Genomic DNA, 25,044 nt, shown 5'->3' with positions numbered 1-25,044 from the left:
TCACATTGTATGAAAGATTGGACATCTGAAGTTTTCATCTGTGGCTGATGGGTAGTTGCATACAGGTGATTCCTGGCCCTTTATCAAGCCTCTTTCTTGTGCAGGTTTTTTTTTTTTTTTTTTTTTTTTTTTTTTTTTTTTTTTTTTTTTTTTAAACTTGCCTGTGCAAACTCTTACAGTCTGCAGTTCATGCCACCTGTGACAGTAATAGTCTCTCCAGTGATATATGAGGCATCCTCTGAACACAGGAAAGTGATCACCCCCCCAATGTCTTCCGGCATCCCTAGCCTACAAATGAGAACACATTATAAATCATTGTCTGTCAGGGTGTTCAGTAAGGTTAAGATCTTAAATGCAATACAACAATACAATGAAGTATGAATATACAACCAGTCATAGGTGATCTAGCTGTAGAATTCTGGAATTTAAAATCTCTGACCCACAAACCTAACTGTTCCAGCTACAACCAAACATAGCTATGTCATAGCAAGCAAAATGGATACCTTTTAATGCTGAGTAGCTTTAGAAACTCATTTGCCACTTCTTCACTCTGCCATAACTGCAACAGCACAAGGTTTCATTAAACGAGCACAGTAACATATTTACTTGGAAGATGTGGCAACATAAGGTCCGCATCACAGAAATTAAATCTATTCCTCGGCGTATGACCGGGGGGCGAGAGATAGGGGAGGAATCCTCACTGCAGCACTGAAGCGCGTCTTGATGATTCCTGGAGCCACACAGTTGACTCGGATGTTACTTTGAGCGAGTTCAGGGGCGAGGGCTTGCGTTAGGCCCAACAGAGCAGTCTTACTCACGCTGTATGGACCCAACCCCTAATGACACACAAAGGTCCTTAGTTCAGGCATTATGAAACTGAAAAATAAGTGTTCAGCCATTTAGCCAGTGGTGCAACATGCTAAAGCTTAACTTTGTTTTTGGCTTTTTAAAATCTTTACATCATATTGAACTTCTGGTCCTGCGCTCACCTGCATTGGCTGGTACCCTGCTACTGAGGACACAAACACCACTGAGCCACCCCTGAAAAGTAGATGACTGATCAATTGTTACAGCTGCTCTAGGATCTTTTAAAACAATCTTTTTAATCTGAGCATTTTATGATTTCAGTTTGTTCACTCACCCTCTTTTCACCATGTGAGGAAACACTTGTTTGGTCAGAAGGAATGCAGCTTTCACATTCACATCTAATATCTTTGGAACATATCCAGAAGCACATGAATAAGACTATATTTCTTATGAATGTAAAATACAACCAGCAACAAAACATGGGCTCAGATTAAATCAAGGGTGGCCCATTTAATTTTTAAAAATTTCATTGGCTGAATAGTGTCTATGGACATGTTTTTCAAATCTACGGGAGTATTGTGTTGCACCTTGCTCCAGACTTCATCTGTGGATTCTAAGATGTTTCCAAAGAAAGGGTTCACGGCTGCATTAGAGACAAGGATGTCAATACCCCCACACTGTTCCACCGCCTGAAGAAAAAGGGTATGGTTGATTTCTTCTCCGAATATTAAAAAGTGTAGCATTTCTACCACCTACTTATTTTGGAGGAAAAACACATGAGCTCACCATGTTGACAAGCCTCTCTCTGTCCTCTCTGTTCCCCACATTACATGTGGTACCAATCACTTCAATGTTCTCATTGCGTAACAGTGACACCGCTTTGTCAACATTGGCTTGCCGACGACTGCTCACGACAACGTGAGCTCCTCTCTTCCCTAGTGCCTGTGCTGCAGCCAAGCCGATCCTGAAAATCGGGTTATTACCTTGCTGTTACCCTGTGGTCTCTCAGAAAGGTGATCGATTAATACATCTGTGGTTACCACATGATAAATTGACTAACTTGTTGGTCAAAGGTATAGTAAACCCCTATGTGACTGTAGAAGGTGAAATTTTGTACCCATCTGTGGATGCAGTAACTATGGCAACTTTTCCCGAGAGGCTGGTGTTGGACATCATTCTTCCACCACTGATGGGACTGGCTATAAGGCTTTTAGTTATAGCTCTCAACATTACCTTGAAATAATTATAGAAAGTAAATATTGCAGTGTGATATTAGAAAAACCTGTGACTTCTTTAATGACAGTTACACAATGACATAGTTGAATATAGTTACACAGTTCACTTCATAATTATTTAAATCCATGGACATTTATTTTTATTCAGCTCTCCTCAAGACCTCAGCACATTATTGCACTTTAATAATTATAATATTGCTAGGTTATATAGCTCAAAATCTGAAAATGTATTGTTAGACAAACCTGTCTACCCTTTTCAGAGTAATACCTAGCAGTTCAGCAGTCTAGAGTTCCTTAGCAATATATTTACTAGCGTTATGTAATAAAGTACAAAGTTGAAACAAGCATACAAATAACAATACTAAATGCTATAAGATTTTTGTGCAGATGTGCTTCATGAACTATGGTTAGCATTTTATTCCGTTTTTTAAATAAAACGTGCTGATAACCTACTGGTCAGTCTGAATCAGTTTATCTGGGTTAAAGGCAGCAGCCATACAGTCAAACGCTTTATAGCATATGAAGCGTTCATACATTGCTCTAGTAAACAGAGGAGCCTGTTTTTGCACTCAGATTGAAGTTAGTCAGAATGATTTTACGATTATGCATGTCTTGGAAATGCCTCGACTTAACAACAAACTTACTTAGCATGTAAACATAAAAGGCTGGACCTTGATGAATTCAACAAATATAATTTTGTTGCCTACTTTCTATACGAGTGGATAGAATTTACCTTAACCTCTGTAGCAACCGGGAAAGCTTCTGAAGTGTCAAGTAGGTTTGGCTTTAATATTAACTTCAGTCAGCCATATTTGCGGATGTTCAACTGAACGCCTTATAACTGATTGGCTACCAGTCGTTTAGTGCCCTCCTTACTGGTGACTACGGTACCGAATTGAAATCTGTTATTGAATCGGTTTTCAGCTTTTTCATGTGATTTTTTTATACATTGAAATGCATATCTTTCTATATTTGTTCCTTACCTTGTTATATTTTCTAAATTAATCAATCTGAGATTATTGTATTTTTTACTTGTTAGTGGGTCTCAGACCGATCCATGGCTTCTGTCACTCAGTGCTCTCAATACTCAGTACTCTAAAACTGAGTTTGAAATAACGTTCGTAGAGTTCTAGGGTTGTTGTGAAACATAGCAACCATCTTAAAACTGTTAGCAACGCAGTTAGCCAGCTATCTAATACGAAGTGAGAGGCGTAGACACAGCTCTTAAAACTGCCATATTCCTTTTGTGGTTTGTTTGTTTTTCATTTTGTGTGATGCATAAGTAAACGTGATAATTCCGCACATTGGTAATATTAAAATTTTGCTTCACCCAAACTACCTGGTAAAAGAAACTATCATTAGGTGATTGATTTAGTTATCTGACTCAAGCGAGCCACCCGGGTAATCTGTTCAACGTGTTATCCAGCTACATAGTTAACTGGCTAATATGTACGCCAGTACCCGATCTGTTGTAGCTAGCTAGGTAACCTACCGCTACCTTGCTAAGTTAATCGTATTTTACAAGTCTGACCTACTAGTAAAAGACTATTGTTTCTGTAGGATTAGGTAGCCAAATAGATTAATAAACAGTTGGTATCCTGAAAACAGCCATCGACGATCTTATGAATTCATGAGTTGCTCTTCCTCATCTCAAACAATACATTTTAAATGTCTGAATTATTTATTGGTCTCTTTGTGTTTCATCTTAGTTTAGGTCGAAAAGACCATTCAGTCTCATCCTATGCATACAAAAAAGTTAATTCAGTCTGGTCCTATGCATCTCAACTCTGATTTTCTTTTCCTCTTTCTAGACATGCCAAGAGACCGTGTTTCCTTAAACTCAGAATCTCTGGAGGAAGGTAAATTGTTTATTATTATTACAGATTATTAAAAGCAAAAAAAGAATAATTATAATTTGGAATATTTAAATATCCAATTTCTTTATTTATTCATGGAGTCCAGGAGCTAATGGCATCACACTGCATGAAATACAACTACAGAACATAGAAGGTAAACCATGCATGGGACCTAGTATTAACAAAACAATGTATTGGTAGAAAGTATCTAATCTCAAGGCCTACGTTTAGTCTTTTTTTAGACAAAATTATACTTTACACATGTAATAGAGAGTTTTCTGGTACTGGCAGCTAATAGTGAAGCCACAGTCACTCTGCGTAGGAGTACACTCACATTACTCAGCTTGGCTACTGCTGTCACAGTACTTGCTCTCCTGGGTGGCCTTATTGTAACTGGTGAGTGGAGAATTTGTGTTTTAAAATACTTATTTAAAGATAATTAAATAAACTCTTATAAACCCCATGGGCAGCAAACAACTTGATTATCTGTTTTATTCTGTTGTTTATCAGGTGATTTTCCTGTGTCATATTGAATAACTGGGAAAATAACTACTTTTTTCACTTTCAACAGCATATAAATTAACTGAAATGAGTAATCTTCTTAATCCAGGTGAATATAATTTTTCAGTATTTGATGAACCATGTAGAAACATGTTTGTTATTAAATATATGTGAGCATGTTACCTAGATGTACTGTCATGTAATGAGTAACAATTCAGACTTGTACAATGCAGATGTATTCTCTTTTATCTTTATGTAGTGGGTACAGACATAGCTAACTACATCTGCTCATGTAGCTTGAATATATAAAGGATATTTTTGCATGTACTCCAAAAGAACAGTTTTATGTCAGTTGAGAAGTGTTTTAAAGATATCTTGCTCTCTTCAGGTTTGACAAAAGCTCACAAGGAGTTTCCCAGTCTGTCGAGTAAGTACAGTTGAATTTTGTTGTTGTTGTTTTTGGTTGTTTGCATATTTGTTTTGTTGTAATCAACATACTTATATAGGCTATGCTGCTGTCCCTTGTAATATTCACTCTTGAGTGTTTTATTGCTTTCTGCCTACTGAATGCTGCTGTTGAACTATTTATCATATGTATTCCCACAGGAAAAGAAGGCATTGTTCCAGAGGAAGGTAAGAAAATGGTCAGTTTCAGATAGACTAAAAACCTTTGCACAGATTTATGGCATCTGGCTGACACTTTTACCCAATGTGACTGTAAACAACTTGAGCAATTCAGGGTTAAGGGCCTTGCTCAGGGGCCCAACAGTGGCAGTGGTGGGGCTTGAACCAGCAGCCTTCCGATTACAAGTCAAGTACAGGAATCACTGAGCTACCACTGCCCTGCACAGATGTTAGCTTTGTTTACAAGTGTCTCCTAATACTAACATGCCCATGTTCTTCTTTCTTTAATAATGAATGTTAAATGTGGCTAATTCTCTGACTTCTAAATTTTTTCAAGAAAATCAGTGTCTTCCGAAGAAATATTCCATAAGTGCCCTGGAATATTTGCATAGTTCTAGGTGTGCCATGGTGCCATGCTCTAATAATTTGCGATTTTCTCTGCATCTTTACAGTGTGGAGATGGATTGTGGCAGTTAAAGGTACCGTGACAACTCATGTACAGCTCATATACATCCCATGAACAAAGAGTCTTAATAATGAGTTTAATAATGAGCTCCAAACCTTCTCCAGAATGTCTTGAGTATTTCATTTGAGTTGAATAAAATCTCTGTGCTCCTACTTGAGGGTCACCACTATGTTGTTATAACATTACAAAGTGAAACCTGTTATTTTAACAGTCATGCAAGACATGCTGCCATGAACAGAATAGCCTCAGTATACATGGCCAGTAGTAGACTAAAAGGTCAGCCAAGGGCAAAGCAGCCAGAGACGTTGGTCTCTAACAACTGTTCTTGAAGTGATCATCATTCTGCATCCATGTTACTGAATATCTGTATGCTTGTTTACAATTTCTCAACAGCTGATATGACTTTTAATGGTCAATCAGCTAACTCACTCCTCAGAGTGAGCAGCACTGGCAGAAGTCTCTATCAAGCCTCCCCGAGCAGTCCCCCCCGGCTCCCGACAGCTGAGACCTATCTGACGTGTATCTGTGTCTCATCAAAGGTCGCGCTGAACACAAGGTCCTATTTTGAAGTTGAAGTGACACAGATCATCTCATGGACTTTGGGGTTACGTACGCAATCCTTTGATGCAGATAACAACTATGATTCAGATCCTGCTGGTGGCATCTGGACAATTGGTTCAGCAGATGGTAAAATAGTAATTAACGATGGTGAGGCCATCCCAACACCTTATGCCACTCCCAGTAGACTGGGACTGTACCTGGACTACAAACGCGGTCAGCTATCCTTCTACGATGCAGCCACTAGACTTCATCTACATACCTATCTGGCAACCTTCAGAGAAAAGCTTCTTTTTTATGCAGCTGTTCAGGTTGGAATTGAACAAATTCAACATGCATTAATGTCTTTTTAATTGTATTTATCTGATGAATACCACTGACAATGTTTTTCCTTAATAAATTAAAGCTATTTTAAATTAAAGCCAAATCCTTTGTTAATGTTAAACAAACCTGTTATACATAGTGTAATATAGAGTTCTTACTACTATGGAAAACTTTAAACAGAACCATTTGGGAAAATTACATGTTTCCAGTCTAATATTTATTCTAAAATAACTTTTCGCACAAAAATGACCAGATTTTTGCTTAAGCGCAAAAATCACCAGAGCTTCAGAACTGTCACGGAAATGCTGCATAGGCAAACTGGTTTTCAGTCATTTTGAGGCAGAATTCTGAAATACACATCAGGTGCAATTGTGTTCTGCCAAGCAAAAACAGAGGCGTATTGTAAAATCACAAATAATATCACAAAGTGTATTCTAAAAACGGTGCCATACGTTTTACTAGTCCAGAAACACAGTAGTATAGATGTATAAATATCTAATATACTGCTTATCCAACAACAGTGTGTACGTAATTATTTTTATATGATTTTGTAATTTAGGTAAATTGTCTTTGTTCATAAAGTTGTCCATTAGGGGGCAAACTTTCTGTGTATTCAGTAGAGTAGAGAAAGGGGGAGCGAACATTTGCTTTCGCGACTGTAATTCAAAACCGAATCCCCCGTATGTATCCTATAGAAGGCCAGGGTAGGGCGAAGCGAGAATCACGGCAAATTAAGCACAAAAATAGCAGTCGTCCCAGCCATACTGTTTCCACGAATATGTTTTCTTTCCACATCACTTATTTTGGTGGTGTACGCACAGCAATGTGACGGTAAGACGTCAGTTTTCTTTATTTCGGACTGATTTTTACCAGGGCACTCGAGGTTATAACGCCGAAGTCTTTGTTATGAAAATAAAATACATTTGTTTAGAAATATTATTGCTGAGCCTAAACACTCATGATACATCTTTACATTTGATGGGAGTTCTATTGTTAATTGTTGAAATTTCCGCTAGAGTTTGATATCCATTTGATATCAACGTAATAGCCTATGTTGTAATGGGGTTTCTGGGGTAGAAAACGAAACGTGGCTCAACAGCGTCAAAACCCCAAGGAGAATAATTCCATGAGCAGGTTAAATATGAATAAATTCTTCATTATTTTAATACCAGGTTGTCCTATAAAATGAGAGGGTCCGTGCATGAATCAGTCTAGTTATGAGATGGCAGTTTTAATGACTAACAAATCGCTAAAGAGAATATGCATCTTTTACGACTTTTACGATTTTTTGTCATTAAAGCGATTTCTCGACTTTAGCCGGAGAGTGAAATTGTTATTATTAGTTATTAGTAACTAATAAGATATAATTACTAGGAAGGTTGGGGGTAATTCAGCTGGGGGACAGTAAATGCTTTACAGTCATGGTTTAGATCTTGTTTGTTTTAGCTCTACTGTGAGCTCCCTGGTTAAACTGGTTTTTTAACCAAAGAAGCTAGACTGGAGATCCTGACAAAGTCAATATCGTGAACATGGGGTGGAGATTGAATAAATGATGCCAAAAGTTGAAAATTATGAAAGCATCAGTAGACCTAAACGTTATTTCAATTCACCAGGTTCAACGTGGGAGAGAACTCTGCGCAAGACCATGTGATTCACAAGAGGCTAAGAAAACTGACCAAAATGAGAAGTCGACTCTTTTGGATGTAAGGAAAAGTCAACCTGCCATTGGTACAGCCAAATTAAAAAGCTCGGGCCTGGCTTCTGTGCACATGGGATACAGTGTTCACTGAACGGGACAAAGCTTCAACCAGGAACCAGCACACACCCCGCCTGAGCATTACCACGCACAGCTGGTGGCAGTCATGTCCCTCTCTGTAAGTGTGCATGCATGTTCTTGATCATACTACCTTAAAGATCTGCCAGTGTGACATGTAAGCACTCATATTTAACATTCACCATTGTAAATCCTCTGTTGTACAGACCAGTAATTTTAAGTCCCTCTGGGAGAATGGAGGAGGAGCATTTGGGGCTCAGCTTGTCCCAGAGTAGTTTGTCCCTCAGGGAGAGAGAGAGAGAGAGAGAGACAGAGAGAGAGAGAGAGAGAGAGAGAGAGAGAGAGAGAGAGAGAGAGAGAGAGAGAGAGAGAGAGAGAGAGAGAGAGAGAGAGAGGTACAGGCTGAGCGCATGACAAAAGAGCCTGAAACTGAGGGACAGATGTTGAACCCCTCCCCCACTCATTTTTCTCATGATCATCTGTTCTATATTTCTCTGTTTTCTCTGCCTCTATTGCTCTCTTTTGATCTCTCTCACTCTGTCTTACCTTCTCCTACTCATTTACTTATTTATTCTTTGTGCTGTACTAAAGGACAACCAACGTAGCCACACATTACTGTAAAGTTTCTTATGGTTAGGTGTTGGTTCCCAGCCATCAGAAAAAAAAAAGCTTACTATGCCTGTAGCAAAATAAACTAATTGACTTAGTCATTGCTAGTAGCCCTCACCTGTTTAGCTAACACATGGGTGTTTGGCAGACAATGTCACTGAGCAGCCATAAGATATTATAGTCGATTAGCAAACTAAAGGATCACTACAGACAAGAGTGGATATGAGGCATAATATCTCACCGAGGTTTATATGTCAGTTCTGTCATAGAAATTCCCTGAGTGTTTTTAAAACAATGTTAAAAACTTGCATGTCTAATATGAACAAGAATCTTACATTACATTACATTTACATTTACATTAACAAGATTCTGCTATTAACCTTTAAAATGAACCCTTTCCTGGCTGTGCCCTCTGAGGAGTAGATATAGGGTTACTATTCCATCTGTTTCAGAAACTGTTTTTATTGCTTGGTCATGGCTTCCAGCTGTCTGATTTTGCCAGATTACCTGTCAGTTCACTGTTATACAAAGAAGAAAACAAGGTCATTTTTAATCTAATGCATTTTTGTTTATGAATTCTGTCTAAGGACAAACAAGTATACTGTAATGCTAGTATGTGGTATATTATCTAAAATGTTTTGGCTTGGTTTGATTTTTGTCTGGTCCTAGTAATATGATACATGGATTAGCTGAGGCAGCATTTATTTGGGTGAGATCTGAGTTTTTAGCCATAGAAAACATAATTAGCTGGAAATGTAACTAAACTGATCTTGAAGCTTTTTAAATGAGAGTGCATTGGAGTTAAACTGGATCGAATGGAGTTATGAGTGGCACTTCTAGTATGTGGGTGGGGACTGATACCGCTGCTCTGGTAGCTGTCTGAACCCCCACAGCCCACCACGAGCTCCAATTATAACGTCACTGTTTAGATTCTTTCAAGTTTCCAGATTTTTTTTTCTATATATTTTTGTATGATTGTTGTTTAATTGCCTGGCTATTTGTTTAGCTAATTTAGTCTGAAATTAAGATTTTTTTTCATTTAGAAAGGCTATCTCTCCACCTTTTTGTGAAAAATTATTAATTGAAATATTCAATTAAAATCACCATCCAGTTTACCCCTCATCTATCTTTCACACAACAACACTTTCATTCTCTCTCTTTCAGACGGTGCTAGCGAAGGCATTGTTTGACAATGCTGCTGAAAGTCCAGAGGAGCTGGCATTCCGGAAGGGCGATATCCTGATGGTTCTGGAGCAGGAGCAGGAAGGGGGACCTGGATGGTGGCTCTGCTCTCTTCATGGTCGCCAGGGTATTGCCCCCGCAAACCGCTTACGCCTCCTGCAGACCCTCCCTGTCCCAGCACCTGCCCTGGGCCCAGACACCCGTCGGACTCCTAGCGTGGACTCGGTTTACCTCTCACCAGGGCAGCAGACCCGCACCAACGGGCTGTGTGTGGAAGATGCAGATGGGGTGTATCTGTCGCCTCCGAGTCTGGGAGATGGAGTGTACCAGAGTCCTGGAGGGGCATCAGGCCCAGGCAGACAGGGGGACCTCTGGCAGGCTGAGGGCAGGCGGCCCCGCTCCCACTCCAGCTCAGGCCCCAGGCTGCGACCTGACTGGCCAGAGATGGGGGCGGAGGCGCGCCCACGGTCGCCCTCTCTTAGAGGCCGTGGAGGAGAGGCAGGATCGGTATACCAAACCCCTGCCTCTCCTGCACCATTGGCAGCACGGTACAGATCTCAAGGTGCCTTGGTCTCAGAATCGGTATACCTTACTCCCAGTGCCGTAGCCAGACCGGTGGGGGAAACAGCTGGGGAAGCTGCTTATCTCAGCCCGAGAGAAACGGGGGTCGCGGGATACGCGGATGGCTGCTACCTGGTCCCTCGGCCAGCTGTGGCAGCGTTACCAAGTGAGGATGTATATCAGACCCCAGTAAGTAGTGCTCCAGTGGCGGGACAGTGTGCTTTAATGTCTGCTGCTAGGCTTCAGGACACGGCCGCAGTCAGCCAAGCCAAAGCAGGACAGGAAAGCTTGGGAATGTACCAAACCCCGACTGCACCAGGAACAGGCAGGACTCCTCAAACAGAGCGCAAACTGCAACCTGGATCTGCAGCTGTACCACCCACCTCAGGACAAAATCTAAAACAGGCACCTCTTACTCCCAGGGTGTCTCCTAGACCCCAGGGTCCCTGTGCCACCCCTCCCATGAGTCGCGAGAAGCTCTCCCAGGTTGCAGCAAGGGGGTCCCCTCTTCTTGTTCGGGCAGGGAAGGCTGGGGTGCCGAGTTCCCCAAACTTTGTCCGGAAGCCCCCACCACCCACGCCACCAGTTAGAGGTGTGACCAGGAAGGATTTAGCTCCACTCACAACAACACCACCGGCTGTGAAACCCACTCTCCAGGCGAGCCCTGCTCACCCACAGGCCAACAGAGTGGAGGAACAACAACAGATAAGCAAAGATGGAAGAAACGAGGAGGAAGAAAAAAGCAAGAAGGCAGAGGATGCAAGTGTAAATGAAAAAGAATGCACAGTTTCTGAGAGTGGAAAACTCAGTGATCAGGTAAGAACACAGAGGGAAGGAGGAAATAGACAACCTGCCCAAGGCGCTACACTGTTCTGGGTAGGGAGGGTTTTAGTGGGGAGGGGGTTGTTAGGGAATGGATTATATATATTTATTATTTATTCTGAATAAGGGCCGGCTGGGTTGATGTGCCATCTTTTCCCACTCCTGTGGTGTTAATCAGCCAAACCTTCCCAATGAATGACAAGCTTTGTTCGTTTGCACAGATAGACCAGGCCTTGATACAGATACCTAACATGTGTAAGTCAGTTAGTTCCACATAGCAATTGAGTTCAGTGAACTCCAGTCTGGCTAAAAAAAGTGAACTCCCCACACAGAATCTGCTTAGATCAGTGTTTACAACTATTTTTGTGGATAAATAGGATGATTTGACAAGAAGTTAGCCTTTGCTGATGACAGCACATAAAAGATTTGTCTTTGACTTGTCTTTTTTCAGGTGTATGATACTCCTCCTACCAAGAGATGGCAGCAGCCAGTACCTGCAGCAACTGTTGAGGAGGATGACAGTATCTATAACACCCCACGTGCTGTCCCTTTACACACAGACCAGCAATCAGAGGTAAATCATTGTTCATTCCATCTCATCTTCTTCATTCCATCTGTCCTTCTCTTTTGCAGTCATCACACCATTTGCTGACAGTTCCTTATAAGCCCTCTCTCCCTCTCTTTCTATTTCTCGTTTCTTCTTTTAACGGCCACACCTGTTTTTCACTGCTGTGAGCTAATCCCATCTGTCTGTGGCCCTACTCTCGTTCAGCTGGTCACACCCGTCTATCTCTGGAGGACTGGGTGGCCTGACACTCCCTCTCACTTTTTTTTTTCACTGCTTCTCCACCCACACACTCTCTCCTTCTGTCCCTCTATTAATCATTACATTTACCTCAGATATATTTTGGAGGTTACCCCTCCTTACCCGTCAACCTCAGAAGTATAAAGACATGATTACAGGCTACAGAACTAATAACACATGCTCTAAATCCACAGAGTGGGCTCTTTGTATTTAATAAGGCAGTGGAAAGTGCAGTCTCTTTCCCTGCACTCTCATTTTAGACTGGCCACAAGTGCTCATCAAGGTCACTGAAAGCATGCGTCATCACAGTGCATGCACATATAGGCCTCTGAATAGGGTCCAAAGCGCTATATGCGCTCTCTGTTAAGAGCTCACAATGATAAAGACATAGAGCACAGACCAGTCTCTATGCACAGGCCACCATTGTTTAAAGAGAGTTCAGCTCTAACAAAATGGCTCTTAACACAAGGCAGTTGTCTAACTGGACAGTGGCAGAGAGCCACGGGGGTTGGGGTTGTTAAAGAACGATCATCTGCGCTGTGTGAGTAACATTTCTCCTTTGCCTGATTCTCGTTCACATAGATTTATGATGTTCCCACGCTCGCTTTAAATCTAGCCTCAGACATACAGCGGGAAACATACAGTGTCCCAGCACCGGTTGTGGTGAGTATAGAAGTAGAAGAAGATGTCTACAGCATTCCGAGTATGCCGGGTCTTTCCTTGGAACCTGGTGAGATGGCTGGATCTGTGGTGGAAGGAGGAGGAAATGCTGAGGTTTACTCCATCCCTAGTCCTGGAAAGTCTGAATCGGCATCTGAGGATGTTTCAGAAGCTGATGGTGGCATCTACGACATGCCTGCTCTCACCCTGGACATGCCTACCCGCCGCCTATCTGTGTCCAGCACTGGCTCTGGTGACATCCAGTGGAAAGGTTCCCTCTCAGCCCTCATCCAATCAGCACTGAGTTCTGCTTCAGTCACCACTACCCCTTCCAGGGACCTGGCCACATTGCTGGCTGAGATACTATCCCTCTGGAAGGCGGGCCAGGTCGGCGATGTCCCGCCTCCACTTCAGCAAATCTGGTCTAGGCTTGCAGACCTTCTTCCTGCCCTCTCGGTTTGTGGCACAGCCAGTCCAGCTGACAGCTTGCTCTCTATGGTCCGCCGAGCTCTGGAGGACTCCGCCTCTCTCCTGCAGAATCAGAGCAGACCCCGCCTCCCTTCCCAGGAGTCTCTGTCACGGAGACCACTTCCCGCCTTGCCAGTGGCCGAAGTCAAACCAATGGCTGGAGGGATGGGATCACGCAAGGGCAGTTGGATCCAGGAGCGACCGCTGCCCCCTCCCCCACCTGTGGCTTTCCCGTTGCCCCCGGCGCCAGCCTCTCTGCCCTCCACTGTACATGCGGCTGAGGATGAGGAGCAAGGAAATGAGTATGCAGGAATTGGGATAACCCCTGCAACTCCACCCTTGTACCCCACAGGGGACAGCGTAGGATACGTCAAGCTGCAGGTTAGAGGCCTGGAATTACTGATACTCACCTGTATTTCTTGTGCAGTTAGTCTTTCTAAGACTCCTTGTGTCTGTCTTCCTTACAGAGTCTGTTTGTTTCTATCCATTTGTTTCATCTCTATATATTCCATACTTATAATGAACTTGTTCATTGAGCTTTACATGTTCTTAATTGAGTCACTGTTTTCTGTTCTGATTCTGTGTCCTAATCCAGGGAAAACCTGAGCTATGTCCTGACTCACACACAGAGAACGGCACATCACAAGTTATCTCCACAAACGATACCAGAGTGAGCAGCAACGCACACATGCACATACACACACTAGCTGAATGTTGTGTGTTTGCAGAAACCTCTTGTGGTTTACACTTTGCACATTTGACTACCCTGTTTTGTTTAGGCACACTGAAATATTTAATCCTTTCTTAATTGTTTCAATCTTTGTTTCTTTTCCAGCTAAGTCCCTCTCCTCCTATGCCCATGTCTCTGTCTCTGGAGGACTCTGAGCTTCTTTCCTTCTATTCATCCCAAAGCCTGTCACATCTCTCCTGCCTGGCTGACGCCATTGACTCGCTGTTCACCAGCGTTCAGGGGAACCAGCCACCACGGATTTTTGTTTCCAGGGGGAAGAGTCTCATTGTGACCGCACACAAGCTGGTATTCATTGGCGACACACTTGCTCGCCTCCTCAGTTCTTCTGACCTCAGGGCAAAGGTAGGCCTGTCTGTGTTGTTATTGTTTTTCACTTATCTTGATGCCAGATTTCTGACGTAACAGTCATATAGAAAATGAATGGTTTGTTATCAAAGTATTGCTTGTCTAATGTTTGCAGTTTGTCGATGTTGTTTTGCATCGCCACCAAAGGCAGCTATTGTTGTAAGGAGACACACATACCTGTTTGATGACTTAAGGTTCAGGCTTGGAGCATTTAAACAATTGATGTCATGTGTGTTTTTGGGTGTGTGTAGGTCTGTAGGAATATAAAACAACATAATGCTGTTTCTACACCTGTCGGCAGAAACAGATAACACTCCATCTTACAAAGGCGTTTCACTATCACAAATCTTTACCCCTCTCTTCAGGTCACCACCTCCAGCGGACATCTCTGTCAGGCGTTAAAAGCTGTTGTTGTGGCAACCAAAGGGGCCGCTCAGAATTACCCATCAGTGCCAGCTACACAGGAAATGGTGGACAGAGTGGCTGACCTATCACAGCAAGCAGCTGGCTTCTCTGGGCTCCTCCAGCGACTAGCAGAAATATCTTGATGTCTCCCTTCTTTTTTCTGTTTTATGACAGTTTCATAACAGAATGCCTTATTTGTGCGTGTTTGTATTATAAGTAAATTTTTTATTGATTGTTTTCAAAAAGGTGTCATGATTGTACCACTGATTTTACCGGTACCACAGTGAATGGATGGTCTGTACCTCAGTTTGTGGGGTGTTTGTGTGTGTGCACATGTGGGAATATGCAAGATTGGGTTCGTTTTGACTTGTTCTTCTTTTTTGGACAACTCTGTGTGTCTTAATAACTTATTGATAGGCTTTTTTTTTTTTTTGGTCTGAAGATGTGTTATGGCTTTAGTTTGGGTTTGTTCAATTCATCACACACTTTGGATAATGGTGATCATTCATGCCAGACTGTGGTTGTGTCAGGGCAATCTTTTTTTAACGTGACTTCAGTGTTATAGACGTGGTTCAGATTGTCAAATTGAACAATTTAGGCTGTTGCCTTACATGTCACATAAACTGGCACAATCATTTGTTCATTCAGAGAGCACTATCATATCTACTATTGGCAGGAATACATGTATTTATGGAGAGGCAAGAAGGGACTAATTCTTCATTTAAAAAAACACGGCCCAGTTAAAAGAGAATGTTTTTTGTCGTTTCCCATGAATCAGAAACCTGTTGGACAGGTCCCCTCCCTTTCTCTCCTGCCTGTTTCTCATGGCCTCTCTCCATCTCTGCTTCTCCTTCACTAGCTATTTTCTTCTCTTCCCTCCATTTTCACCCATTTCCTCCCTCAGGTGCCAGTTCTGCATGTAAAGATAAAAGTATGTCAGTTGTGAATGCACATCAGGGAAGCAGCTGTTCACCATATTATCATAAAACATAAATGTTAGAGATAATATTGTTAAAAAGAGAACAAATATACTGGAAGTATCAAACTTAATTTTTGACATGTTATATTATAGAACACAGCAATATACACAATAATATCAAACAGTTTATATGGGTGTGTATAAAATTGTATTCACAACAGCTTTGAAATCTTCACAAGCATGTTACTAACCGTTGCTGGTTTAAGGGCTTTGTATCTTCTTTCATCCGCAGGTCCAGACATGAACCTGTTCCTACTGTTTTACACTTCATGTCTAGTAGTGCTCTCATAGTTACCCAGCTCTTCCCATTGGCTTATATCTACGGATGAGTCACAGGATGCCAGGAAGGTGTAATTCCTTATCTTGTTTTACATCTCTCAGTTTTAACCTTTTTTTTCTTGAAAATTCACTCTTCTCAACAATGTGATGAAAGAATCCTTTGTGGTGATCTAACCATGCTACTAATGTTATCTGTAAACTCACAGACAGAAATGCACAAATGGATTAAGGTTATGAGAGTGGAAGTCCTCAGCACTTAATCCAACCATCAAGATTTCCTAATTAGCTCTATCCAAATTACTAATTCAGTCAACTGGGTGATATGAAATAATTGCAAAAAAAAAAAAAAGACTTTCTGAACCTAATACACCTCAGCTGGCATGTTTGGGTTAAAGGAATACTTCTGCTAATGTTTACATAGATAACACACCTGTAGTACAGAATACACAAAAGTGTATAAGTCAACAGCTGACTGTTCCTTGCATTAGTCTGTACTGTCTCACAGTGCCACTCAGTGGACCACATCAGTATTAACAGACCCAACATTTCAGTTGGGACAATTCTGAGGCAAGAAGTGTTTACTTGCTGGCTTTCTTATCTCTTTTTGTTTATTCTCCCCTGAATAATGTCCTTTTTTAAAGTGTTTATCAACCTGAAAAGCTTAAATACTATAGAAAAAGAAAAAATTGCAATGCTGTGATCTTTAGGACTTATATAAATCATTGTGTTCATATTTATTTTTATTTTTTGCTTTTTTAAATCAAGTGTATGCATGGCCTTAAGTTGCGTGTGTGTGTGTGTGTGTGTGTGTGTGTGTGTGTGTGTGTGTGTGTGTGTGTGTGTATATAAAGATTCCAGGGAGTAACTGCAGCATATTATGGTTAACATAGATGTAGTAAAAACCCCAGTGTAGTACACAAGATATACAAGAGAAACAGGACATTTCAGACAAATTATCAGCTGTGCAAGCAAAGTGCTTCTGAAATTCTAGATTAATCCAATGTGTGTGTGTGTGCGTGCATGTGCATTTCATTAACAATTCAAACTGTTGCTTTAAGTATATGTGAATTTGCTTTTTTGTACCAGAATGTATCTGCCACTCGATTATTGTTATTTTAAATTTTACAGGCTTTCTTTTGGCAGCTCCAAGGGGCACTTCCCAAATCCCAAATTTGTAGCTAGGCCTTCTTCTATTTGTCAATGCCACTTTGTTCAAAATACACATTTTGTTATAATACATTGGTTAAGAGTATTGCCTTTTTCATTTTCTGGTTGTTTCACTTTTTTCCAGGGCAAGGTGTGAGAATACTATGAATACTATTTTAAATGCCTACTCAATAGGTGCTTTACAGGACCATTACAGCTTGTGATATATTTATCAGTGTATAATGTTATTTTGTCACAAGGATGTTATACAAGACACAAGATAAGTGCTTAGAGTGGTAGCGTGTGTTTGATAGTAAACGCTTAAAGGTTAACGCATTGCCAAGTGGTATTTCTAATAAAGTGATTGAGTTTGTATGAGAAGATTGGAAATTTCTACAGGTTCCACAGTGTATTGCATTAACTATGCTGATGCTGGACATGGTGTTGTACTCAGAAAATGAATGGGTAGCTTAATTTATAGATCTTACAATTCCATTTGATGATGCAGTGGATGAACATTTAGAAAGGAAAAAGCTGAAGTATGCTGACTTGGTACCTGAAGTGAGAGAACACAGGCGCAACTGCATATAAGTTGGATAGGGACAGGTGTTAGGGAATTTATAGCACAGTCTGCCACATCATTGCTTGTGCAGTTCAGCATTGGAGGTTGTAAATTAAGAGTACCTCTGAAGGAGGTGCTGGAAGTAGCTGAAAGGGCTAGCCAGTGGATGTGGTCAGGGAGAGTCAGTCAGGTTGGGGTAATGCCTCATAATGCCAGAGTCGTCATGTCACGGTGTGGTGCCAACTTTAGTCACTAAGGTGGATTTGCGTTGGGGAGTGCTTGTAGGTAATATCCATATGGTACTGGTGGCACTGAGTATGCATTAATGGTGTCAGTGGGGCGGGATACGGCCTTAGTCACTGGGAAGGCCATCATGGATGTTACGGTTCTGTTTGCTAGCGATATAGTGCTTAAGAGGTGCAGCTGTGTTTGCTTGTGGCTTAGTGCTTAAGAAGTGCAGTTGTGTATGCTAGTGGCACAGTGTTTAAAAGGTGCGGCTTGTTTTAAAGTGAGCATGGGGGGGGGGGGCTGGAATGCCAGACGTCAATGTTGAGCCTCCTGGAGGTGTTGTATGCTTGATTTAATGAAACACAGATGCAGACCTGAGGATCCCTGAGAAGGGCTCATGATGTTGTGGTTGCTGGAGTGAAGAGAGTAAGCAGGGTCCTGTCGTTCCTGAATGCCCAGTCAGCTCGTCTGAAAGTTAAACATTCTCATATAAAATAAAGATATGGACTTCAGAATTAGTAGAAGAGAATAGCTGGTCCTGTCCTTTATTGCAGGTTAACATTAACAAGCATTGAGGCACCCTCCGAAGAATGTCTATCAATCAGTCAAAGATCCCACATTTTTATACATTTGTCAGAAGTGATTATGTATTCACCCCACCTTCTTTTACATATTAGTATTTGTATTCACCACCATCATATCCAAACTATACATTAGTCAACATATGCAAACTTATATTCAATACCCACACCAGTTGGAACCCATTACCACCACATTCCAAAAAAGACTTCTCCTAACCTTATCCTAAAGAAGATTGTTTTTCTTTACAGTCCTGATCCTGGTGAAGAGATAGTATATCTTACACTGACGTCCACTCAAGCTTACCCAGGATCCTTTGCAGAAGCCTGTCGTGGCCTCTACAGAGGCCTCTGCCCTGTATGCAAATCATTATGAAAGGACAAAGAATCTCTATACTCCCTTATGTTTTGTTATTAATATGTTTAATTCAATTTTATACCTCTTTTCCTTGTAAACACTCTTTTTAATATCTTAGTCCTATGTGAAGGATCAGCATCTAGGTTGTCATAATGGAGCTCTAATGGCATAGGATATTCAACATTGTATCCTGTGTATATATACAATATCATAAAGCTTAAATTGACTGTCTTCCCAAAATGTTATGTGAATGTCCATGCAGTACTCCAGTAAATCTGGATTACACAAAGAATTTCTTACTACTGTAGTATTCTGGCCAAGTCAGAGGTCCTTTGTAGACAGCACAGACAGATAACCAACAACTTTACTCAGACTTGTATGTATCTGTTTAGGCTGCTGGAAGCAGACATAAGGGGTGCCAGAATGACCAGCACAGCTTGATACAAATCCAAAAAAATATATACCTGCAAATCCCACACACACAGTCACATACTGTCTTTCATGTGCAGAATGAGCTTTTATGTCAATCAATTGTCCATACATTCAGCATTGCTCTTTTGCAACAGACTCCAGGGTGTGACAAGTATTTTACAAATAAGGATTTGAAATGTTTAAGTTATGCTGATGTAATGTTAGATTTCTGTTAAAATGTATTCTTGTCAAAAATAAAGTTTTCTTCAGGAAAAAAACAAAAACAAAACACCACTTCTGGTTACATTTTTAACAGCAGAGTCCATTTTGACCTGAAACATAAAAGCTACACATTTACTCATAACGTGATTATCATCAAAAATCTCTGAAGTACAATCATGTTAGAATGAGATAATCAAATATAAATGGTTCCTACATTGAAAATAACTGAAACCCCTAAAATGATTTACAATATGTTTTATATGAATGAAATGAATGTCCAATTTTAAGGTAATTATGGACAGTAATATACAATACAATGAGGTAATCTCTAAATTGTTGATGGACGAGTAGTTGTCAAATAAAATCAAATGATATTGTAAAGGAAAATATGTGCTGGGACTGTTTGTAGGTGATTTAGCCAAAAAGTGAGAAAATGTACCTGCAACTATATGGCTAACTACCTAACCTGCAATGCTAGGAAACTCTTAGTTAGCTAGCTATATTTCTTGGAGCCACAGATAAAGTTGTTGTCACTATATAATTTGCACAACTTTTAGGGCCTAGGGATTCCTATTGTGTCATTACACCAATCAGCATGAAACTGATTCATTCATTCAGCACAGCTGCATCAGAGAGAATAACTGATGCCAAAACCATTTATTTATTTATTACACAGGGCTTTCCAGTTAATTCCTGATTCACCATTTCAGCTGGTGGTCATATATTTTTGTCACATTTGGTCCTTTTACCAGTGCAGTGCTGTATTTTTGCTGGTCCTAGAATTATGCTTGTCTGGATTGAGACTGATGTCATTCCTGGGATCTATTGCGGCCAAACCTCTTTGGGGTCACATCCCCAAGTGCCGCAATCACCACAAGGACAACCTTGGTGTTAAACTTCCACATTCTCTCTGTTTCTTCTTTCCAACCTTATTTTTCAAACTTCTCATATTCCTTTGTTTAGATGTTTCCATTACTTGGTACTTTCATATCCATTACCATTTCTGTTTTCTTCTCCTGGAGGTCCCACAAGGTCTTAGCCTTGTTGTTCTTCACCAGTCTCTGTAATTCCTCCAATTTTCACTTGGGGCTAGCTCATATGCCTTGCACATGTTCCTGTATAAGATCCCTGCAACTTGGTTGTCTTTCTTAGTGTATGCTTTCACTGCTGGCATCTTGCATCCTGCAGAGTCTGCATCTTTGGTCTTCTTGTGTGATACAGCCCTTCTTCAATTAACCAAGTGCTTTGTGCTTGATCTTGTGCTGCCATGATTACTGTCTCTGCACTGTCCGCCAGTCCTGCTTTTTCCAGCCATTGGTAGGATTGTCTTATGTAAGCCACCTCTGTGTCTGTTGGCAGTGCATTCCACAGAGGGGCTTATCCTGCCATGGTGCCTGTTTCTTGTCCATGGTGACCACATCCCCCATATGACTCAGGCACTTCCTCACCAGCTCATCCTCAGGAACCATTTCTAGGATGTATTCGTGGATGTTGTGTGTCTTACCCTTGGCAGTGGATCTTATGCTTTGTAAGCCCCTTCCCCCCTCCTTCTGGCTGGCATACAGCCTTTGGATATTGGATCTTAGGTGAAGTGTCCACTGCATTGTGAGGAGTTTTCTGGTCTTGACATCAGTAGCTTCTAGTTTTTCTCTTGCCCATCTTATTGTGCCTGCTAGGTATCTGATGGTTGGCAGGGCATATGTGTTTTTGGCCTTGATTTTATTGTTCCTGTTCAACTGACTCTGGAGGACCTTACCCTATGGAGGTACTTGGCCATTGCTGTCCTTCTCGTTTCTGCCTCATGGTTCCCGCAGGATTTGAGAATCATTAGGCATTTGTAGTTGACTTCCAGATCTGTGATATGGCCTTGTGGAAGCACCATTCCCCTCCGTCACTTTACTGTCAGCCAACTATACTTCGCCAGCTTGAATGACCTATGTCCATGTTGTACATCTGGGTCAGGTGGATCAGTGAGTCAATCAGTGCATACAGGAGGGTGTACACAAGGTGGCTGATGGCAGTTCCTCTCATGAATCTGTACCTGTAACCACTCTTATTGATAATCTGCCTAAGAGGATTTACACCTATGCAGAACAGCAGTGGGAACAGTGCATCTCTTTAATATACCTGGGCAATTGTCTTCTCATTGCCTTCCAGTGTTGGTTTTATTGACCTTATACATTCAAGTTCGAGTATCCAGGTGTGTGGCATTGAGTTGTATGCCTTTTTTTTTTATTCGGACCAGGCAATGGTTTTGTTGGTTTGTCTGGTGTTAGCATCCTACTGGACCACTCTGTCTGTCAGTAGGTGGTGCTTTGAGCCTCTGGTGCTGTTCCCAATCCCATTCTGAGCTGTGCTCATTAGTTTCACATTGACTGCCACTCTGGGGAGAGCCTGAGGAGAGTCTGGTGCCTTTTGCCAATTAACATGGCCATGAACCGTCTACTAATGCAGCAAAACGAAATTCGATTGGCACACAAAATGACCAATAGCCTGCTATTCTGGCATGATGTATAAAGGAGGTAGTCTGAAAAACTGAGTCACAACATAAATAGTCTCTTGGGAAAACAAAAGTATATTTGATTCAGCAGGATGCAGGAAGTACTGGACCTGTAATGCTGCTGAAACAGATAGAAAGGCGATAGAAAGTCTAGCACTTCTCTCCACTTTTTACTGCCATCAAGCAAATCTGGAGTTTGGAATACAATATTAAATAGCCCAGATGCAAATTCAGCATCAGTCTCTTTATTTTCCCCTCTGTGAGTCAGTTATGCCTTTGTGTGTGAGGTAGTCCTCACAATTCCCAACTCTATCAGAATGGTGATGGCTTCTGCGTGTTTTTGTTTCTGGTTTGTTCCAGGATACTGTCCCTTGTCTTGTGTATTATTATCCTCCCCTAACTGTTCCCAGGTGTTGTTTTTTGGTAGTGTTCTCCGTTATACTGCTTAGTTTCTTGTCTGTTTTCAAAAAAGCATGAACCTTCAGAAAACACATGCAACTTCCAAAAAGCTTCAAATCTAGTCTCAACACAACAGGGGTTTTTCTGGAGGACACAGAGAAGGACCAGCGGTAAGCAAGCAGCTAGTGAAATGTAATTTATATTTGTGATTACCATGATTTTATCATTAGTTAGGCTGATTCAGAATGAACAACCGATCTATTCATCCTCCGCATTCTTGCATATTTACTATTGCTTCTTTTTTACAATGAGGAAGACTTAAAGAATGCTGATAAAAATCCCATTTAACATAACTCAGTTTCTGTCTAAATACCTAGATACATCGCTGCTAACTTAAAGCATAGGCTACATTTTCATTTGAGTTTGATGGGTTAGCTGGTCAACTATAATGACCAGTTTGGTTAAGTTTGTCATGCTGACATTATCATTACTATCTTATCTGAAGTGTAATGTTTTCACATGCATACAAACTCTTTTCAGTTGTATTATACAGTTGATAAATATGCTTTGTGTAAATACAAATGCAGTGCAATTTTTGATTTGCAAAACGATGGGTAACTTGTATCACAACAGAACCTCTTAGCCGCTGTATTAATGAATTCTCGACCTCTGACAGTTTCATGGCTAACGATTCCTCGAATCCACCGTTTCATTCAGTGCCCACATCAACTCTGTAATTAAAACAACTTTTTTTCCATCTGTGTAACATTGCCAAAATTAGGTCATTCCTCACTCAGACTGCTGTTGAAATTCTCATTCTTGTCTTCATCTCTAGCTGCTTGGACTACTGCATCTCTATTCTATTCAGCATGAGTTCTTCCTCGGTTTAAACTTCAGATAGTTCAGAACTCTGCCTTCTCACCCATACTTGCTCTCATGCCCATTCTCCAAATTTTTCATTGTAAAATACCATATTCAATTAAAAATACTCCAACTCACTTACAAGGCCCTAAATAACCGCGCTCCTGCATACCTGTCTGTGCTTCTCCTTCCTTACAAACCTACTTCTTAGACCTTCCTCAGCCGGGTTGCTTACTGTCCCTTCCTCCAGCCTGCACGATGATGGTGATCGTGCTTTTTCCATATGTGCTCTTCAAATCTGGAACTCCCTTCACCCTCTGGTCCAACAGTCTGCAACTCTCTCTATATTCAAATCTATCCTTTCTCAAACCTAAACTCCTCTTTCATCAGCTCTTGCGCATGTTCACTAAGCACTATTTGTAAATGTTATGTATATTGTATACGTTCTGCTTTATACGTCCATCAATGTCTTTTCTTGTGTACCAACTATTGTAAGCATCTTTCGGTCTTTGAAAATGTCTATATAAATATAATGTATGATTATTATGAATTGTCCACAATAAATGTCACTCATCTCAGCATTAGTGACCTGCCTTCCTTCATGAACAGTTAGAGTAGTTGGCCTAAAGTTACTATGCAAAGTCTTTTATTTATTTATAATAGCAATTTACAGATTTTTTTGTACTAAGCTTTATCTTTTTCATAAATGTATAATTTAATGTAAATATGTCTACATTAGCAACTGAACTTTCTATTTAATCACTTCTACACTGTTTTAAAGACAGTTTGAATTTGCCTCAGTGGAGACTCCATAACAGACTTTTAGTTCACATGCATTTTTGTTGCAAAATCTGTTGCTTGGAAATGCACTGGTCCATTAATAGCAGTATTTAGCTATTGCTGTTATCTGTATCCTTGTGTTCATAAGGTGTTGGTTGGGTGAAATGTTAACACAGGTATAGAGTATTAAATACTAAAAAGTATTAAGTGCTTTATTTAAACTAGTTTACTGTCCCACATCGCCACCCAATGGACTATATCAGCATCCCTGACCAGCCCAATATTTCAGTTGGAAAGATTCTGAGCCAAAAAGTGTGCACTTACTGACTTTCTCATTGTTTTTTATATTTCCAAAATGAACTAACCATTCTCTCATTCTTTCCGGAGTAAATCATTTTAAACATAAACATGTGTGTGCTGCGGCATTTTCTGCAGTATTTGAGGTTTTGCAGTATTTTTTAGGTTTTCAGATAAACAGCTTTAAAATGTGTATTTTTACTCCAATATACTGCCCGAGAGTCGTTTTATCTACACTAATAACACTCTGACAATGTTTTAAAAATATTGCTCTAAGAATATGATTTTTTACAAAACGTATTTGACACTCGTTTGTTCTTATTTTATACTCAACTGCCTTGATCAATTGTATCGAAGGATCCCTTCGTGGACACCTAACGTAAACAGACGTTCTCTAGTAGCCTACTTTGACATAATGCCAATTTATTTCAAATACATGTTTCGTTAGAATCCAAACGATAAGACTGCACCTTTTTTATTGCTTACTTTTTATTGATTTAGTCAACAAGGCTCAGATATACTATGTTTTTGTGATATAGGTTAAATCGACGATCTTCCCGTAATTATTTGTAATTCAGGGAATTTCCACAGAACTTTGCGAAACTTAAACTGCGTCTCGCCTGTTAAATTAAACCGACGAGATAAGCGGGCGAAGTCATTTGTCAATCATCAGTCTATTTTGTATTAGAAA

General features: G+C 40.7%; 3 protein-coding genes across 3 annotated transcripts; 2 read left to right on the top strand and 1 right to left on the bottom strand.

Annotated features, from left to right (window-relative positions):
* Positions 1–84: 84 nt before the first annotated feature.
* dhrs4 (dehydrogenase/reductase (SDR family) member 4) lies at positions 85–2,885 on the bottom strand. Its single transcript, XM_081694511.1, has 9 exons — positions 2,776–2,885; positions 1,925–2,040; positions 1,594–1,771; positions 1,395–1,496; positions 1,142–1,212; positions 990–1,041; positions 702–836; positions 504–559; positions 85–288 (listed from the first exon to the last, which is right to left on the bottom strand). The coding sequence occupies exons 2-9, from the start codon at positions 2,035–2,037 to the stop codon at positions 174–176; spliced, it is 822 nt and encodes a 273-aa protein (XP_081550637.1). The 5' UTR covers positions 2,038–2,040; positions 2,776–2,885; the 3' UTR covers positions 85–173.
* A 10-nt stretch (positions 2,886–2,895) lies between these two features.
* Positions 2,896–6,568, top strand: LOC113578293 (tripartite motif-containing protein 72-like). Its single transcript, XM_027011459.3, has 9 exons — positions 2,896–2,929; positions 3,854–3,901; positions 4,005–4,052; positions 4,190–4,294; positions 4,470–4,508; positions 4,788–4,826; positions 5,006–5,032; positions 5,476–5,502; positions 5,883–6,568. The coding sequence occupies exons 2-9, from the start codon at positions 3,856–3,858 to the stop codon at positions 6,398–6,400; spliced, it is 849 nt and encodes a 282-aa protein (XP_026867260.2). The 5' UTR covers positions 2,896–2,929; positions 3,854–3,855; the 3' UTR covers positions 6,401–6,568.
* A 415-nt stretch (positions 6,569–6,983) lies between these two features.
* efs (embryonal Fyn-associated substrate) lies at positions 6,984–17,547 on the top strand. Its single transcript, XM_027011524.3, has 8 exons — positions 6,984–7,202; positions 7,985–8,245; positions 9,919–11,313; positions 11,771–11,893; positions 12,707–13,633; positions 13,848–13,922; positions 14,088–14,345; positions 14,714–17,547. Exons 2-8 carry the CDS (start codon positions 8,234–8,236, stop codon positions 14,894–14,896), a joined length of 2,973 nt encoding a protein of 990 aa, XP_026867325.2. The 5' UTR covers positions 6,984–7,202; positions 7,985–8,233; the 3' UTR covers positions 14,897–17,547.
* Positions 17,548–25,044: the final 7,497 nt, after the last annotated feature.

This window comes from Electrophorus electricus, chromosome 13, assembly GCF_041902795.1.
Source record: "Electrophorus electricus isolate QZ-2024a chromosome 13, ASM4190279v1, whole genome shotgun sequence".
NCBI lineage: Eukaryota > Metazoa > Chordata > Actinopteri > Gymnotiformes > Gymnotidae > Electrophorus > Electrophorus electricus.
Note: the sequence above shows the minus strand (reverse complement) of the source record. Positions and strands in the feature narration are given on the sequence as shown.

What these genes read in the sequence shown, in the direction of transcription:
- dhrs4 (XM_081694511.1), bottom strand. Translation starts at nt 2,037, where the DNA reads ATGTTGAGAGCTATAACTAAAAGCCTTATAGCCAGTCCCATCAGTGGT. An exon ending in GTTACTGCATCCACAGATGG is followed by an intron (nt 1,772 to 1,924) that starts GTACAAAATTTC and finishes CCCGATTTTCAG; the next exon opens with GATCGGCTTGGCTGCAGCAC. An exon ending in AAGCTACTCAGCATTAAAAG is followed by an intron (nt 289 to 503) that starts GTATCCATTTTG and finishes TCTCATTTGTAG; the next exon opens with GCTAGGGATGCCGGAAGACA.
- LOC113578293 (XM_027011459.3), top strand. Translation starts at nt 3,856, where the DNA reads ATGCCAAGAGACCGTGTTTCCTTAAACTCAGAATCTCTGGAGGAAG. An exon ending in GAGTAATCTTCTTAATCCAG is followed by an intron (nt 4,509 to 4,787) that starts GTGAATATAATT and finishes TGCTCTCTTCAG; the next exon opens with GTTTGACAAAAGCTCACAAG. An exon ending in GGAGTTTCCCAGTCTGTCGA is followed by an intron (nt 4,827 to 5,005) that starts GTAAGTACAGTT and finishes GTATTCCCACAG; the next exon opens with GAAAAGAAGGCATTGTTCCA.
- efs (XM_027011524.3), top strand. An exon ending in TCTCCACAAACGATACCAGA is followed by an intron (nt 13,923 to 14,087) that starts GTGAGCAGCAAC and finishes TTTCTTTTCCAG; the next exon opens with CTAAGTCCCTCTCCTCCTAT. An exon ending in CTTCTGACCTCAGGGCAAAG is followed by an intron (nt 14,346 to 14,713) that starts GTAGGCCTGTCT and finishes CCCTCTCTTCAG; the next exon opens with GTCACCACCTCCAGCGGACA.